This window comes from Cupressus sempervirens, chromosome 3 (assembly GCF_028749045.1).
Source record: "Cupressus sempervirens isolate cs-2001-9-10 chromosome 3, ASM2874904v1, whole genome shotgun sequence".
Lineage (NCBI taxonomy): Eukaryota > Viridiplantae > Streptophyta > Pinopsida > Cupressales > Cupressaceae > Cupressus > Cupressus sempervirens.
In genome coordinates, this window is record NC_143120.1 from 996545104 (window position 1) to 996565017 (window position 19914).

At 33.9% G+C, this 19914-nt stretch overlaps 1 protein-coding gene across 7 annotated transcripts in view; it reads right to left on the bottom strand.

The window, feature by feature from the left end:
- Positions 1-4628: 4628 nt before the first annotated feature.
- The window catches only part of LOC149570107 (histone-lysine N-methyltransferase ATX4-like), a 34608-nt gene continuing 19322 nt past the window's right edge, over positions 4629-19914 (bottom strand). For all 7 annotated transcript variants that reach the window (XM_089822764.1, XM_089822762.1, XM_089822763.1 and 4 more), the window contains 14 exons: positions 19607-19712; positions 19359-19458; positions 14377-14501; positions 14125-14270; positions 13718-13822; positions 12603-12667; positions 12295-12508; positions 9675-9758; positions 9533-9589; positions 9361-9450; positions 8822-8908; positions 5555-5629; positions 5354-5454; positions 4629-5255 (listed from right to left, as the gene is read on the bottom strand). In XM_089822764.1, coding sequence (XP_089678890.1) covers positions 5174-5255; positions 5354-5454; positions 5555-5629; positions 8822-8908; positions 9361-9450; positions 9533-9589; positions 9675-9758; positions 12295-12508; positions 12603-12667; positions 13718-13822; positions 14125-14270; positions 14377-14501; positions 19359-19458; positions 19607-19712 — 1437 coding nt within the window. In that variant the 3' untranslated portion in view covers positions 4629-5173. The remainder of the gene's footprint in view (positions 5256-5353; positions 5455-5554; positions 5630-8821; positions 8909-9360; positions 9451-9532; positions 9590-9674; positions 9759-12294; positions 12509-12602; positions 12668-13717; positions 13823-14124; positions 14271-14376; positions 14502-19358; positions 19459-19606; positions 19713-19914) is intronic.

Consider the following 19914-nt stretch of genomic DNA (forward strand, 5'->3'; position numbering starts at 1 on the left):
GAGATAGTTCTGAGTATCTAGCATATACAGTTAATGTCAAAAGCAAAAAGGATAATTCTAGAAGAAGTTATGTAAGTTTTGGTGATATATGTTCTAAGATAGAGTATACAGAGGCATGTTTTGGTAAACTTGTTATATCTCTTAGTAGAGTTGATATCTTGAGGATTGAGATTGAGGACATTGATAAGACATGTTGAGGCTGACGTGGCTAAGCTCACTCATCATAATTTTGCATATACAAAAATTTATTCAAGTTGCAAGGTGGAAGATTTGTGTTATCGCTAAGTGTAACGTGTTCTTAATGTGGTCCTATAATAATTAATTGAGAAGGACTAACAACTGACTCAAGGAATTATTTAATTGACTTGGTATAAAGGAAGGATGTTTTCCTTTATCATGGTATGGATATATGTGAATTGTAAATATTTGGAAAGGAGCAGAGATTGTGGAATGTGAAGTTGAGCAAATCAATGTGGAAGTGAAGGAAACTTCATTGTCAAGGTTTTGTTGAGTGATCTAAGGTTTGGTATTTGGATCTGAGGTTCATGACTTGGTCTACAAGGTCTGACAGTGATTTTTCTAGTTGATAGGACAGAGGAAAGAACAAGGAAACAAGAAAATAATAGCAAACTATTTGTTTGAGCAATGAGCTCTTCTTGTAGTTGAAATTGCATGTTTGGGCAGTGGGCTTTTCTTGCATACATTGTACTACAACTCCTAATAGGGTTGGAATCGCCTAATAGGGATTCAAATTCTCCTAACAAGGACTCATTGTACTAAATGTTGTAATAGATTCCTAACAGGGTCCATCCTCTAACAAGGAATATTCATATTAGTTATCTTGTGGGCATCATTCCCACTAAGGTTTTCCCTCTGATCAAGGGTTTCCCTAGTCAACATATCTGGTGTGATTGTTTATGTGCATCTTTGTATGGTTTCTATTTACTTTGGTTGAATGGTTAAGTTTGATTAAAGAAGATAAGTGTTTTAATTGTTGGATAACTAATTCAAACCACCCACTTGCCCACCCCCACCCTCTCAATTATCTTGGTGGACTACTGTTTCTAACAAGTCCTACATGTGGTGGAAGTCAAGAAAGGTTTGCCAAGCACACTCATACTTTGGCATCATATTTTGGTGGCAAAAATCAGGAAGCAACATCATCACAAGTGCATTTACAAGATTCCCAACCATTGTCACTACCAGTTCCACTAGCACATATTGAAGAAGTTGGCAAACCTGATATATCTGATCATGATGAACTTGAAGAAGATATTTAGGTAAATAACTAGAGTAGCCAAGATCTGCAAGTCAATAGCCAAAGTAGCCAGAATAATATAATAAACTTGGATGATAATTCCAAAGATGATGATGGTGCACGACCAAGGAAGGGAAAAAGGAAATACAATGCAAAAATTGGTGTGAAATCCAACAAAAATCAGAATTGGGATGTATCAATTAGGAATTTTGAAATAGACTGGGCCTCAAAGTATCTATTCATTAAACTTGTACCCAATCCAAAGGAAGGTGAGCCTCTAGCAAAATGCAGATGTAGGATATGCTCAAGGATAAATAAAAAGGAAAAGAGGTTGCAACTAAAAATTGACACCATAGGAAAGCATATGGGTAAAGTTTATGAGAAGAAAATCATAGATGGAGTGGAAAATTTAGTTACAAGATAGAAAACCAAGAAGGAATATCAACATATAAAGAATTCAAAAATCTTAGAATTTCAAGAGAAAATACTGACGAAGCCTATTGAAGTAAAGGGCTCCATGGAATCTCTTATTGGAAAAGTAATGGAAGTTCAAGAAATGGGTAAAGTTCTTCAGTTAAGTGTTGTCTTCTATATTTTAAGCAAAGAGTGTGCCATGACAAACTACCCATCATTTAGTACTTTATTACACTTTGCAAAAGTTTGTTATTATGCAAGGAGTCACTGGTCAGTAAACAACAGATGGGAATGGGCAAGTTTTCTTGCTGAGGTTGAAAAGGAAGATATCAGAGAAAAAATTAAAAAGTCAAATTTTATTGCATTATCTTTAGATGAGGTGACAGCAATAGACAATACTTCCTAGGTATGCATGCATGTCTATACTATACACAATTTTATCCACCAACCCAATCTACTAACTATTGTTAAAATGAAGGATAATTCAATGACGAAAAACATATTTGAACTAATAAAGAGTTTCCTAATTGAATATGGAGGTATAGATGAAATAATGATTTCCCAAAAGTTGGTATGTGTTGGAGCAGATGGAGCTTCAGTAATGCAAGGCTTATCATAAGAATGGTCTTGTCACAAAGTTAAAAGAATTTGTTGCACCTTACATTATTGGCATTCAGTGTTTGGCCCATAGAATAAATCTAACTTTCAGAATTGTCAACAACTCTCCACAAATAAAAAGATTTGAAGTTCTAATCAAAAAGATCTATAGGCACTTTTGTCAAAGTCCTAAATGATTCAAGGAATTTCAACAGTTTGTTGAGGCCCTAACTAATGGGAGAAAATTCCTCAAGGATAATGATACCACATAGATCTCTTTGGATGGACCAGCTCATCGAGTTTTTTCTAAATATCCATTGTTGCTTGGTACAATGGAATCAACTCGCGATGATTAGGGTGGTCAACGAAAATATGATGATCTGCTTGAAAGGTTAAGTAATGTAGTTACACTCTTAATGTTAGTAGTCACTCTCCCCATGCTAGAGGAAATGCGAAATATAGTGAAGAAGATCCAACAAAGATATATATGTATAGTGCAAAATATAATATGTTGCGTAAAATGACATACACAGCCCTTGATAATCTCTATATTCAAATCCATTTTCTATGGATGAAAAACTTTTAGGGTGGATGAGACTCATAGATTTGGATAATCTTGATAACTTTTTAAATATTGATGCAAAGGGAGAATTATGTTCCAATATATAGGGTGTTGAGATATCAATGCACTACTATGGAAGGCATGTGTCCACGAGAAAAGGAAAGAAACCCACACAACAAAATTAACTCTTACAAAGTAAGTGTTTGAACGGATTGTTAAGTTTGTAATGAATTCTATGAAAGATATTTATTATAATCTTTCCTCAAAAATTAGAGAAAGATTGCCTTGACACATATTGCTTGAATCAATGTATGTTGTGTTTCCCCATTACTAGAGTTTAAGAAGTGATAAAGATTTTTGAGATAAGTTAATGGTTTTGATAGATCAATTTTGCAAAAGAAATCCCATCAACAAAACCTATTAAATAGCAGTTTTGTGTAGTTAGGGTATCATAACATGCTGTTGGATAGAAAATTAATTTCTCCACTAAACTTTTTGCAACTTTCACCTTTACAAATCATTGAACGTCACTAAAAATTGGTGTTGATTAAACCAATATTTTTTGGCAAAATCACTTAAGATGGAGATTTTTTCAAAACAAATAATATGAAAATTAGTTTTTTTCGAGGATGTTTGGTTCTACACTTCATAGAGATGTTTGTTTTGCAACATAATTTCTCCTACCCTTGTAGTAATGAAGATAAATTGGACTTACAATGTGCTCATTAGATACATAGGAGATTTTGTGCCTTCTCTCAGACTCACATAACTTCCTACTTTGTTTAACCCAAACCTCAATAGTAACTAGTATAACAATCCATAAAACTCATTTTTACCATCATGGGTATCTCTGCCATCACAAAAATCATGTCTAAATTTTTCTATAAAAGAAGCTTTTACATCTTTGAGATCTTATATTGGCCAAGTGCATAGTTTGCTAACTCTACTCATACTTTGTGAGTTACAAGTACTCCACTTTTTTGTTAGTTGAGGTTTTACAAATTTAGCAATCACATTTTTATAGATGTATAATATCATGGTAAAAATGGCAACATGAGAAAAATGTTGGTTAAAATGCATTTTTTATATCCTTTTTCTATAAAAACTTTCATTTTCTCTTTCAATATGTCAATTTTTAGTTTACTACATCTTGTTATTGAATTTAACAAAAGAAAATATGCTTTTTTAAGAGGTTTTAGTTTTTCATACATCCTACATTACTAAGCTTTTCTTGAGTTTTCACCAAGTTGAAAATCTTGGACTTGTCAAGTATTTTTTGAGTGTACACTACAAATTTTCACTAAGTATTATTTCTTTTGATTCTTTACATTGTGAGATATGAGGCCAATTGGAATTATTTCCAACCTCCATTTAGAACCCTATAGATTTTCTTCCACAAAGAAATGAATTTCAATCATTTTGTTGTAAAATTTGTTTAATATCATGTGAATGCTCTCTTGCACCAATGATTAATAAATATATACTTTTGATTCTGCTTATGTCATAATTTTAAACATAAACATTTCGAATCACACTCTATGATCCATTATCAAAGCAAAAAAATGACCCTAAAAACTATGACACAATAAAAAGATGATTAAATTAGACTAATTCTCATTTGAACTGAAGCATCCATAACCTGAAATCATATGAGGTAAGTTTAAATTTTGTAGCACTCCCTTTGTCACCAAAGTAAATAAAAATCGGTATCGTCTTAAACTACAAAGGGTTGCTTTCCACAAACAATATTAGGTCAGTTAATCGTTAATAAATAGGAAAATTTTCACCAACACGGTATTAATTTAAAACCAGATATTTTGATGTTAGATAGCTTTGACAAAATTACACTATTAAGAAATGATAGGAGACCGATTTCGCTCCCCTCCCAAAATGTTGATTTATAGATCAACTTCAAACTGGGCAGCAAATGCTAGTTGCTCAATAAAGATAATTGATTTTGATAAGCCATGGGTCGTCTTCTTGCTTCATCGGGAAGAGATTGAGAAAGAATGGCATTGATGAAACTCTATGACAAGAATAGCCTTATCCTCATTGATACATAGGTAACTCTCTATAAATTTCTTGATAATGTAGTGTACTCCCTAACTAGAAACGGGACAAGATGTTATTTACACAAATCATACACTGATCGGTAAGATTTATGAAATAAACACAACTATACAAGATAGCCGACATGGCTGTAATATCAAGCTACCTTAGCTTGAGACTTATTACAATAAATTGAATGAATTACTCAACAGAGAAAACATAAATTAATTCCCTCAAAGTTGACGGCTCTCTCATTGGACAAAATCTCAACATTCAGAGATGCATGCTACGATCTAGTTCATAAATTTGCGACACATGGCTGATCTACAATGGCATGGAACTTTACGATCTTCTGGATCAAACTGATAGTCATATCTGCAATACGAGAATATTATAAGATTCATGCATTAATAAAAATAAATAAGAGGTTCAAAAGATGAAACATATAATAAATACGCTAGTATGAAACTTACGTTAGTTCCTCAAGAGCTGCAACATCCTTCTTAGCTATCAGTACAACTCTGCTCTCTTCATTATCAACATTCATTATCCGAGCATAACAATTAGGCATGCACTGTTGCAAGGACAAGTTCATTATCGGTAAGTTCCACTGCTATTTGCTAGAAGTTGTACCTTACAAACCTACATGAAGGAATGTAATCACGAATACGTACAGAGTGATTAATAAGACGGGCCATATTTCCCTTTTCTGTTGCATCTATGACAACCTCTTCACTGATTTTGAACAACTGCAGTAAAAGAACAAGGCGTCTGAGACAGTGATAATGCCCAGTGTACAGAAATAGCAAACAGAAGATAAATGCTTTATTGGTATACATATCAGACATAAAATCACTCCCTTCAGTGTATCACCGCCAGTCTGGGTTGCCAGCTCAATATTCTCACATCGTATTTTCCAAGCAGTCAATTATATTGCAAGATTGAGTGGGTTTTATATTATTTGCAAACTATTGTTATTATTAGTTCATGCGTACACGTTAGTATGTTTACTAATAAGTTTCTCTTCTATTGATGAATTGCAATTACTATTAAAACCTGATATATGAAGATATTAAACACAATTCATTGAAACAGTGGAATCCCATTAGAAAGTGAAAGATTAAAAAGGAAATTTTTGGAGTTCGTACTGATTAAACTTAATAACAATAATTCATCATGCATATTGAATGTATGGCTTCTGAAGATCTTTATCACTTTTTTGATTGTCAAACAAACTTTGCTTCCATACTCACCAAAGATACTTTTATCATAAATCCTGAGAAAGCTAATAAAGGGAAAAGAGTCGATTTGTAAAGGTGATTACAAGTGTCCATGATGCTCTGGAGCCGCAGAGTCGCTAACCACCTTTAAAAATTGCTGAATATCAAGTAGGTGGTATTTTTCACAGCGAGTCAAATTATGTGATGTTTATCATGTAGTTTTGAGTTACTCTCAATGATTATATTTTATGAATAATGAGTCACAAGAACCAATCTTCTTTTATGAGCATCAAAAGGACACTAACCATTCATTGTATCTACACAAGGGTGAAGAATCAAAACTTTCAAGGTCTCCCATCTAATAGAACTCTAATTCAAGCCTGCTTAACTATAGAGCTTTTTCCATCAAGCACACTTAGCTTGCTTCCCTATTTGCAAAACCTTTAAGCATTTGTCTTATGAACAATTTATATAGAACTTCCTTGCTCATTCATTACCAAGCATGTGTTATTTTTCAAAATGTGCTGAATCATGTGATGTCATATAAAGATTGAACTAAATAGTTTTTCACTCAATCAAGTATTGACCCATATGTGGTTCATGAGAACCTATTTCTCACGAACATAAATTTTTCACTTAGCTATTATTGCATCTAAGTGACGCTCATAAGAGTAAAGCACGAAAACTTAATAAGAGGGTCACACATCCTAATATTACTCCCACTCGAACATGTTTGATAGAGAATGAGAAAAGAAGCTCTATAATTCATGGTTCATAGAGATCAAAACTTGCTAGAGGTTATGCAAATGGTGTAGCTAAAAATGACAACTACACTTTGACTTAGAGGTGCTCAAGTGCCACTATTGCCTCATCAATCCTTCATTAATGGCAATAAGATGTCACTTCTATTAAGTCAAAGACTACTTCTATCTCATTGACTCATGTCTTGATTGGGACTGCTTGCAGGTCAAACTTGTAACCATTCGAACATGCCTAATGCAGTGCAAGGCTGGGTGTACCCCTAATGGAGATGACCTAGCCCCCAGCAAACAACCACACAGCAGAAAATGAGAAATAACTGAGATCCAAAGCTAAACTCTTTCATTAATCAGAATCAGAAGATTTACATCCAACATGCTGGGCTGTAAGGGCTTCCTGGATACGGCCATTACAAACAAAGAAAAATCTCAATCCTCATATGTGAACTTCCATCTCCAAGTTATCATCCCTCCAGATGCTCCTAGCTACTCCATGCTAAAATTGATACCTCTGGACATCTCAAGACTCTATACTTATACCTAGCAAGCCACAAGTCGGCATTGCGGTTTAAATTAAATAAACACTCAGGCCAAAAGTCAGGCTAGCGGATTAAATTAAATAAACACTCAGACAAGTCAGCTTGGAAAATTAAGTTAAATTAACACTCAAGCCACCAAAAGAGCTCCGACTCCAATACGATAAATCAAATCATTATGCGAACATAGGACAAGGTCCACAGATATGCCTCGAACACAACCCTAAGCTTGTAGAACATAAGGTCCACAAAATCAAGCTCAATGCTCCTGCATCAATGCCACTTTCTTGCTTCATGCATCCAAGAGAGTTGTATATTTTATTTTAATATTTTAGTCTTTAAAATATGCTCCATCATATTAAATAGAATTATTCTTTATTCATTTTTCGGATATTGTGATTAGCTCATAGGCATTAGGTTCTATTCTAGGCAGACTTGTTGTTTATGTATATCAAGAGCTAGTCCCATTGTGAATGATGGGAGCATGTAGCTCTACGTTTCTAGCAAAATTGGTGAATGATGGAGCTATTCTAAGCTTACCATTGTAACCAAACAATAAAATTAGATAGGATGGTTGTTGGTTCATATAAATCTAAAATGTGGAAGCTTTCCAATGGGAATTGGAGTTTTCCTTCTTTTATAAAGGGATTCTTTTCCAGAATGTCCTTGGCAGTTTATAACATTGCCATCGGACTCGGCTCTCAAAAATAAAATTTATCTGCAACTTTCACTATCTTTGTCACATGAATTTTTTTCTTCCACCAGTCAATAGCTCCTGGTTCAAGGCAGATAAACTGTATAGAGTGTACGGACCAAAAATTGAGAACAATATTTGCATTATGGTGAGGGCAATATATATAATATGATAATAGCAGCGTCTTTAATGGAGTTTTCACCCACAGAAGGAAGGGCTTCCATTATGAAAAGCCACCTGTCCCCTTTAATTATATAATACAAATATTGTTGTCGCCTGTATTTTCAGATCAAATGCCAACATTAGCATTTTTAGAAGTATTTTTCGGGACGCAGTCAACTATCACATCGTTCGACTTCATCCACTTCTTGCTTCTTACAGAATTGGTATGATGGCACCACTCTTTCATATGGTATAATTTGTTTCAGATTTTGGTACTATTTACAGTTGCTTTGAAACAGACCTTGTGGGACAACCTTTGGCTTAGATTAAATGGCTAAGGAGCATCTCTTCCTTCAAAGTCAGCCGGGACAGATGCTGGGTAAAGTATTTTTCTCACATTCACTACTTTATCATGTATTTTGGGTTTTAAACCTGGAGTTCCGCTGTGGAAAGCCGTTATCTTTAACTACCCAAGCTCATCGCATTCATTATTTTAAAGAGAAAAGTTTAAATGGTAGATCACAATTTACTTCAGAAAATAAAGAATAATAGATCCATCAACAATACTCACATAACAATCCTTCCCTTGCGAGCGATAACGTATTTCCCGCAAATCAGCTACACTTCTTCTTACTTGCTCACCTCGGTACTCCACAACCTATAAAAATCAACATCCGTTAAAAAAATTCGCCAGGACAAAAACAAGACAACTCTATGTTCAACAACATTTCAGTGCGCTGTGAAAAGTAATATTCAAGACTGAAAAAAACAATCAAAGTTATCCAGAGTAGTATTGACCAGCTATTCATTGTCCTTGTTTTGGGCACACCAGTATATGAAATAAGAAAAACAGAAAGTTTTGACGGCTATGTTCCAAACCGTGCCCTTACTTTTATGATCAACCCATCAACTTATACATGAGAATCCTAAACCACAAACTATCAACATTTATTTAGGGAAAACGTAGATGAAGAACTATTGTCTACTAGAAAGATTAAAGATAAGAAAGAACTAAAAAGTCCAAGTTGAGAAGAGTACAAAGCAATTGGATTATTCAAATACAACAATGATATATCCTGAATTGCAGAATAGCGGGAAGGAAGGCAATACCATCTCTCCTTCTCTAATATTCCTGCGAGCAAACAGGCCCCAACCATGTATTCCAGATTTTCCAAAGCAAACTCTGTTCTTCTCCGTTACCTGTTGCATATACAATCCTTAGTTTTAACTATGACAACTTGTGACAATCAAGCTAAAACTTAGCACAAGATAGAAAAAACACCTGCAAATAGGATAGGCGCTCTTTGAAAGATGAGAACTCTCCTGGGTCAGTTTCTTCCTGCTAATCAAGTAAAAGCATTACAAACAGATGGTAAAAGTTTATATCAATTTGTCTGAATGATAAAAACACCATCAACACTTACCTTCACCCCATTTATAGCTTCCATGATATCTACTGAATGCCGGCAATATCCCATAGGTCTTTGGGCTATAGCTGTTATATTTCGCTGCAATGGAAAGGTCAAAGATTAGGAAATGAACTATAATAAATATTAACTGCAAAAGTAAACCCACTTACATCTACAGAAAGCTATTTACACCAAGAACTTTTGCAAGAGCAATGGGGGGTTACAACCTAAGTGGTTGCACCATGTTAAGGGTACAACCTATTTGCCTAATTGGAGGCAAACCTTGGAATGCTCAAATATGAGACTGTCAAACTAGGGTATTTTGTGCTCTTGGAAAAATATTGTTACCACAAAATAAATATGTTGACTTGAACTGTGTTAAATGTTAGTTTGAAACCAGAAGTGGATACATTTTACTACCAATAAACGATATCCACCTATTACAAAGGACTTTACCGAACACTTAATCAGAAACAACCTTTAATGCCAATGAAGAATTCAATGAGAAAAGCATAAATGCCAACTCAATCAAGTCGTAGGATCATTGATGTTTATCTGTAAGTCATGCCAAGGATACCATCCTTTTTGAGATTCATAATCATTTTCTCAACAATATTGAATTGGGCCAAGCAGTCTTTGATTTGTTTGGTCTATAGTGAGATTTAGATAAAGGCAAGTGGAGCGTTAGGGCAAATAAGTGCACAAATTGAAATGGATTAAACTTAGATACTAAAGATCTGTTAGCCACCTCTGCTGATCAGATGTTTTTGGGCCTTTTGTATTAATTATGTACAATGTCATGCCAAGGATACCATCCTTTTTGAGATTCATAATCATTTTCTCAAGAATATTGAATTGGGCCAAGCAGTCTTTGATTTGTTTGGTCTATACTGAGATTTGGATAAAGACAAGTGGAGCGTTAGGGCAAATAAGTGCACAAATAAGTCATGCCAAGGATAACATCCTTTTTGAGATTCATAATCATTTTCTCAACAATATTGAATTGGGCCAAGCAGTCTTTGATTTGTTTGGTCTATAGTGAGATTTAGATAAAGGCAAGCGGAGCGTTAGGGCAAATAAGTGCACAAATTGAAATGGATTAAACTTAGATACTAAAGATCTGTTAGCCACCTCTACTGATCAGATGTTTTTAGGCCTTTTGTATTAATTATGTACAATGTATACAATTTGGCAAAGAAAATGCTCTATTATAGCTTAAATTGTTATGTTGGACAACTTGGATAAACAAAATCATACCATAAAATCTGTTAGCCACCTCTACTGATCAGATGTTTTTAGGCCTTTTGTATTAATTATGTACAATGTATACAATTTGGCAAAGAAAATGCTCTATTATAGCTTAAATTGTTATGTTGGACAACTTGGATAAACAAAATCATACCATAAAATGATGGTCTGTTCACAAAAAAAAAATGCCATCCCAATCAAACCTTCAAAAAAACTGAATGCCTCAACAAAACTATATTCTGTGTATTGGACCCTCCTTAAATTTGTAAGAGAATCACTCTTTGCGAGAATTCTGCTTTATTATTGACTCCTTCCAAAATATTTCTGCAAGTAAGAAAAAAGTGATACCCATTTACTGCATAAGAATGGGATCTCAGAACCGCAACAATGGTATATTTCCTTATAATTTTTGTTGCATGAAGAAATTCATGAAAAATTGATCTTACAATCTCGCAGACTCAGAATTGTATAGTACTCAGCAAGATCAAATTTTTCAACTCAGCTAATATTCGACAAAAATTCAGCAAAACCTTGTCAATGTAGAATGTACTAAAAATTAAAACCTCTCAAAGATCAATGTTTTTCTGTAAACTTCGATTATAAAGTGTATTGAATCATAAATTGACATCTCAAAACTTCGAAAACACATAGTTTTATAGAAAAATGCATTTTAATCAGCAATTTACCTACATCGACATTTTTTTTATCCAAATTTATTTGTATCTGTAAAAAGATGAGAATTAAACTTGTGAAAACTAACTCGACAAAAAAATAGAGAATACTTGACAACTCAAAGAAATCCTTAGGAATTTGCAAACTACGATCCCAACTATATGACATCAACTAAAAGTCCATATTCTTAAACGCTTTAACACAAACTTGCATTCACCCTTGACCTGATTTATTTGTTTGTCTATCTAGTCTTAAATTATTACCATAATACAAAATGGACCAAACCAAGTGGAGATGCAAAATGCGCCTGTCATTACAGGTCTGACGTGAATTTATTGATTTACCACACTAAAATATTTGTTCTACACACTTGCATATTTCTATCATGTTCATGTTCAAGTGACATGAGTAAGCACTTAAGTGTAGTTACAAAAAGGAAAGTCATATCTTGAAATATGCATCGGCTCACATTTGGCTTGGACATGGGGTAAAACAGATCATTCGTGAAAAGAAATGTAAGGTAATAACCTCAGTTCAGACAAAACATAGGAAGAGTACCCGAAGAAAAAGACAATATTACCAAAACAATTAATATTATCTATCCTTGCCATGAAAATATCCAATTAATTCCATTTCTACATCTGAATCGCACGGGGGCTTTATGAAACAATTAATTCCAAATTGCTCAGAAATACCAAAACTAGATCCTATTTACCTTGGTATCATGACGTTCATAAATTTGACATCTCGAAGCTGATGATGATTCTAACTGCAAAGTATGGTTGGCTATGTTCTTTGAGTCAGCTGCGGCATTGTTTAATATGACTGAACTCAAAGAACTTCCAGTTCCTATCTCATGCTGTTCTTCTTTGGTAGAGATCCTTCCTTCAGGTGTCATAATAATCAAACTTGTATTTGGATTTGGAGTTCTGAGGAATACAGCTAGCAAGTTAGGAAAGCTAGAACTGCGTATGCTGAAAATACCCTCGCTCGAAATTATAGGTTTGAAAAAGAAAAACTTACTTGTGTGAAGCGCAATATGAAATCATTCTAGTCATTTGGTTTCCATTCCTATAGTAGCAATGTAGCTGTTTATCCACACCATGTGTTGCACAAATTAGGAAATTCAAGGTAACATGCATAAAAAGGAAAAGCTTAATAAATAATATCTCGACATATATCTGCTACCATAACTTAGTCTTTATTGAATAAAAAGCTAAAAACTTAGAGCTACTATATTTCCTTTTGCAAGGGTAGGGCATTGCGTATTTGCATAAGATTTATAACTAAGAGATACCATGTTTTGCATTAAATTTATGTTGTTTTAAACAAAATTGAAGTAATTTTTATAGACCAAGCAAACATATAATAGCAACTTCAATAAAAAGAAAAACATGAAACATGACTATCATTCTCTCCAATTTATCTTTCATCTACCTCGTGCCTTGACATTGCTTCAACTCCACATCCAATAGTGGGAAATAGTTTTAATTGAGTTATAACGAAAAGGCTACTATATTTTCTTGTATAAGGATACAGCATTGTGTATTTGCATAAGAAGAGCAACTATATTATTCACAAGATTTCAGTATTTTTTACAACTTTGAGTATTTTTATTCTCGAGTTAGATGAGCTTTTGTCCAATTTGGAAATTATTGATTTACCTAGTCCTACTCGGGCCCAAATTTACAAAGCATGGATAATGGTTCATATAACTTAAATAAGGCCTACGTTAACCCCAGGTTGGCCTCACATGAACCAAAACAACGGCCCTCTCTTCAAACAAGTATTGTCCTCAACATAGATCAATTGTGAATGCTTGGGCAAGAAGTCTTCATTTTACAAATAGTATCTTCAACAAGAGAATTCTTCCACTTGACCAAATACTCTGTTGCCCTCGACTGCATCCTTTTTGTGCTTGTTAGAAGGATTCTCTAATGTTCCAGAGTCAGTCTAACACCCTACCTGTTGGTGTGCATCATCATGCTTACTTTTATTGACAACAAACTGACTGCTTCAATTATTTTAATATCATACAAGTGGAGAGTGATTTGAAGTTTAAATTTCTCAATAAGACGAATACCATTGTCCAAAACAATATTCTATTTGAACGAAATATTGACCTATAGCTAATGTACCTCCATGCAGTAGCCTGCCCTTGCCGCACACATGGCATGGTACTGTGTCTGACATCTACAACATTGAATACAGGAGCCATGCATCTGGTTACAAACCACACATACCTGTAACAGAAAAACACAAGAATTAAGAAATGGTTGGGAAAGGAATGTTTTGCATACTCTTTGTACATTCCCAGATTATAATCCCAGAGATAAATAGACTGGGAAATAACTAAACCAAAACCAGTCTGCTTGTTGCTCTGGTTTGCCAAGTTTTTAACGGTACAAACATTTAAGAGATTCGTCTAAACTGGCGGCCAAAAGATAGATTTTTAAACTAGATTATAAAGCTTCATAAAAGCCAAATTTGAACTCAAAATTTCCTATACAATGTTATCTCGTGTAAAGATTAGAAAATACTCAACCTGGACGAAAGATTTCGTTCGTATACTTAAGATGCCTTCAGCAGGTTCCATGGTTTCCTCACTCAGAAATGAGACTTCACGAGCAAACCAGGCACAAGTGACATGCACCCAGAATTGACCAGTAGTAGTAGGTTTCAAAGCACCACCTGAAATAAAACATACCAAATAATTTGTAAACAACTATGAATGGTGTTTGATCTTTGATATCCAAGCCATAATTATGTGTTTCTTAATTGTCACTGAAGCCCTTACCTTTGACAGGACAAAGGCAGCACTCACGCTTCACATTTGGCGTCTCACAAGCTCTACAAACCCACGATGCAAAATTCTGTTGTTTTCTTGCACCATAACATTCCTGGTGTACTGCTATCTGACATCTGATATGGACATATGCTCGTAACAGTCAGTTGCTATTGGCATAAAACCTATTTTCTCAAGAAATATAACACACATTAGAGAACGTAACGAAATTAAAGCAAACTTTAAACAGAAACGCCTGACTCAAGAGTGGAATATGCAGCAATCTCTTCATTTTCTAATTAGATTTCCAAGATACCTTCTCTCCTCTCTTCCCACGTCCACACAAGGCATTATAAACAAGAAAAATGATACTAATATTTCTTCATATTTTCTAAGTCAGACAACCTGCCAATCGACAAAATTGTGTAATCTGTGTTCTCAAAGTGTATTTATTAGTCAGAAGATATTCCATCCCTTTTTTGGGCTCCTCAATGTTAAAGAACGTGATATTTTACCAAGTTCATGAATAAATCTATGTGATGATATTGGGAAAAAATAATAAGATAAAAAAATAATAAGATACATATTTTATGTGTAGACACCTAAATGGTTGAAAAACAGAAATTAAAAACCTCTTCGTAAATTTTTAATAGATTTACAGTAGCATCTATATTTGTAGAATATAAACAATTTGATTTAAATTATTTAATATTTTTTATTAAAATAATAATAATGTAATAACTTGATTGAAGATAATTGAACAATGAATTTCATTCAAATAATACTAAAATTTTAGTCAGCGTCATTTTTCAAAATCAAAATTTATTTTTAGTCTTTTATGTATATAAGTTCCCTGGTTCTTCTCCAAGTTAAAATTCGTCTAGTGATAGTCATGTAAGTAGTGGTGACTTCTGGGCCATGAAGTGCCTCATAACTCACATGACGTGGTAGGTCCGTTGTTCTACTTGTCAAAGAACATAAGAAAAATAAAGTGTTTGCTATAGTATTTTAAGACGGCAAATTTTCTTGGTGATTTTAGGGACAAGGGGAGGAGACGATATACGGAAATTTGCAAATATACATTGAAATTTGAAAATATACATGTCATTCATATGAAACTAAGCACAAAGCATGTCATTTAAACATTATAGAACTATAACATACAACATTTAAATGTCATCTAAAAAATAATATCCAATTCCAATACTCAATTGTCAAAATGCATATCAATATCAATGAACAATATCATAATGATAAAACATGATAAATCTGAAAATCTAAATCTAAATATGCCTAAAGCTATACACCCAAAGGCTAGAGGGCTGCCATAAAGTAATAAGTATCCATGTATCATAATCATGTTCACGTTCAACATACAAAAATGAAGCAAACTGCTACTCCTATTCTGCCTCTACCGCATTTGGAGGGGTGGGGCCCAACTTGATGAACTAGTAAGGAGCCTTAAAATAATTTGGGGATGGCTGGCCGTACCCAGTACAGTTGGGGGACCTCTAGGCGTCCCCTTTCCGTAATGGGGACTGCTTTTTCCCAGCTGTCCTTGTGTTTTGGGGATGTCCCCAGGGAATTTGCCTTTTTTGTGGACAGCTAGGGGCAGTCCCATACCCGTCCCCCTATCCCCATTTCCGAAATTCGTGTTTTTAGGCCAAGTACGCATCCCCAAGGAACGTAGTATTCTAATATATGTATTTTGTTTTGTCCTCAAAAACATTCTATTTGCTTGCTATGAGAAGAAGCGAGGAAAAGTGAAAGAGAGCAAGAGAAACAAAAGGCCATATATTTGTAGGGAAGAAGAGCATCAAGGTGTCCACAAGTCACATTGGGGAGGCCATAGATTTGTATTGAGAGCCTTGAAGGGGTCCATTGCAGTTGTTCCAAGGCTTGTCAACTCAATCAAAAGAAGTATGTGTTAAATTTTGTTGATTTTGTTGGTTTTCTTTTATGTTTATAGATTTTCACTTTTTTTGATAAATTTTTGAACTTCTTAAATCTTGAATGTTTTTCATTAAAATATACATTGTAAGCTTCAACAAAAGAAGTAGGACAATAGAAAACCCTAGTTTTTTTAACATGTTTTTTCATTTGGTTCTAGAAAAAAAAAGGGTTGCTGATTTTTCCAAAATACAACGCACAAATGGTATAATTTGTTCGTAATAAAACAAAATGCATATTTTGTAAAGTAATTAATCATAGTGGCATCAATTAATTTAAATATCAAGGCAATTTGTTTTTGTTATGTCCAGTTAGAAACATATGGACAAGAAAAGGAAACTAAGAGGAGGCAACAGGAAGAGTTAAACGCTATTCGCTTCCATTCATCGACAATTGCAACTGCAACCACTTATGCAAGCAATACTGGAGAGGGTTCTTTTATGCCTCCCTTTAGTCCTAGTGCTATTGCTTTTAGTAGCACTATTAATGATGCATTGCAAGACCAAATATACCCCCAATGGAGGTTGATCTAGCCCCTAGCTAACAACCACATCGTGGAAACAAAACACCAACACAAGATCTGATACCAAACTCTAACTCCAACCAAACCCTAGCTAGCCTAGATTTGTAACACCACAGCAATCTGGTAGAAACCACAAGAAAGATCTAACTTGTGTTCGCAAGCCACTAGCAACCTCCTTGTTTCCTAAGCCCACACAGCTACTAGCTCTGCTAAACTTCAATCCTCTCAGCTACTCCTCTCGAGCTGACTTCCCCCACTGTCTACCTAAAACACTACCCAAAACCCTCATTTTATACTTGCACAACCACAAGTTAGCCTGTTACATTTAGAAACATCTAGAACCCAAATAAACGCATAATGCCTTAGTTAGCTTACAATAATCATTAAATGCACATAGGAGAAACAACCAAGACCCCAAAATGTCCTCACACATCCCACGATTGATCCATGTTCAATCAAATGCTACGAACATTAAATGCATCAAGTCGGTTGATCAAACCTCCCAAGAACATCATTCAGTAAGCCAAATCATAATGGTTTGGCTTCACCAAGCATAGGTTCCACCGAGCATAAGCTTCACCAAGCATAGGTTCTAGTAGTATATAGGGCAAATAATATGAATTTGGAATTGAACTAATTGCTTGAGTAAAGTAAATCTAGATGCTATGTAAACACAACTAGCCCAATTAAGATGTCAATTTATCTAGGGTAAAGATTTGGAAGGAAATTAAATATAAAAGACTCACAGATCTGAATGTGGATGGAGAGTTTCTTAGTGCCTATATACAATGATACAAAAATTGTCTAGTGATGGCACTATAATGCACAAGATATATGCATATAGTGAATGTTGTTGATTGACATAAATCTTGTTGTTATAATGTAACTTGGTAGAAAAATGCTCTTCATTAGCATCATACTATGGGAGAATTTTTTAATCTTGGGAATGATTCTACATGTCAGAATTTGGTTTTGAGGCAAGGACCACTTCTAGGATTCCCAATGGTTCAAAGTTTGCAGCAACTTCATATTCATGATGGTGGCCTATTCAACTTTTTCGTGTACATATACATACACATGACAGATTGATATGTTTATATATGCCTTTATTCTTCATTTTAGATTTAAATATTTTTAATTTTTTTTTAAACTAAGATTTATATAACTAAAAAAATCCTCATTATTATAGTTATATTAATGTAATTAATTAGTCTATTCAATTTACTACTTGTTTAACCTAGATTTAGACTCCTCTGTAGCTCTCTAAACCAATCTTCACCAATGTTTTCTTATTGATCTCTACAATTCTTGAATTTGTTTCTTTATTTTTCCTTATTGTTTTTGTTTTTATTTCATTTTCTGATTTTATTTTTATTATAATTTATATGTTTCCTTACAACTTAAGTGCTCATTTATTTCTTCCTTTACATGTAGATGCACATAGATGGATTGATATATCTATATATGTATTTATCCTTCTTCTTAGGTTATAAAAATTTCTCTTCTTTTAATTAGAATTTATATAACTACAAATAGTTCTCATTATTATAATTATATTAATCTATCTAATTAGCCTTTTTAATTATTATTTGTTTAATCTAGATTTAGACTCTTTCTTATTAGCTCTTTAAGCAAATCTTCTCTTATATTTGTATTTCTTTTATTTATCTCAATAATCTTTTATTTATTAATTGTTTTATATTTATTTTTCTTTTATTTATCTCAATAATCTTTTATTTATTAATTGTTTGATTTTATCTTGCACTTTTATTCTCTTAGACATGCTACTTTCTTAGATCCTCAATATATTTCAATTAGATTCTCCATTCTTGGTCTATACATAACCAAATTTTGAAACTAAATTATAAGACTATAATCTCCAAAGTGAAGTAAATAAATAAATTACATAACTTAAATTAAAAATTAAATAACATTCATTATTTTATAACCTTTTCTATATATAAAAATAGTATTACTCATTCTCTATGTACATCTAAATATATATTTACTTAAACCTAACGGTAGCAGAATTGAAAAATTACTTCGATATATTACTTCTGCTGGTTCTTGACATTTAGCGTAATAACAAGGTTCAACGAGGCCCATAGCATGTGCGTTTAACATGCTAGAGTGTGCAGCAGAGGGCCAGAATGATGCCCACGAAGAGCAACTTCAATACCTAAATTGTGTTAGTGTTGTTGGTTAGCATCACCCACAGGCAGCACAGAGTTAGAAAACCACATTAACCCTAATCACCAAATTTGAAATAGGTACTGGTTGCAACTTGAATGTTCGTTTTTCTAATAAAATCAATGATTCACTGGCTCAATTATATACAGCTCATCAAGGGTACCTGAACCTGGACAGATCGACAGATGACAAAGCAACGCATCTAATTTCTACAATATTTTCGTAAGTGCAGTTATTCCAACATAAACAAAATTTTCAATTTTAAAATTAGTGAAAATTATAAATGGATACAGAATAACTACTCAGGATGGACAAGATGTTGTGAGAGTACCTGTTGCATATAATAATTTTGTTGTAATCCCAGTCTTCAACCCAACGACATATCGCACAACGCTCAGTTGTCCAGTTCACTTTAATAGGTTCATACTTTGCTGGAACAATACCATGACCAATTCAAGTTTACCCAAATCAGCTAAAGAAAATTTTGTTAAATACAGGCTAGATGATATACACTCTTGCCACAAGCAAACATGACAAGTACAGGTGAATACAAAAGTAAAAAGTTTTCACAATACCTACCTTGCAAGCAAATACTTAATTCTTGTTCCCGAAATCTCCCGGGCACACGATTATGAGAGCTGAAGTACGCAAGACCACTGGCCCCAGCCCCTAACATCCGGTTAATCTGCAAAATGATGAGAGGAACATTAACAATTAGAATCTCTTCAAACTTGTGCACTATCTGTAAATATGCGACTAAATGAGGTACAAAACAAAAGAAATAGGAAGCAATTTGTTGATGGAAACTTGGAGCACTGCCATACGAAACCAATGGCAAAATGCATTTGGTGTATGATTATGTCAATCTGGCATTACTTATAATATGC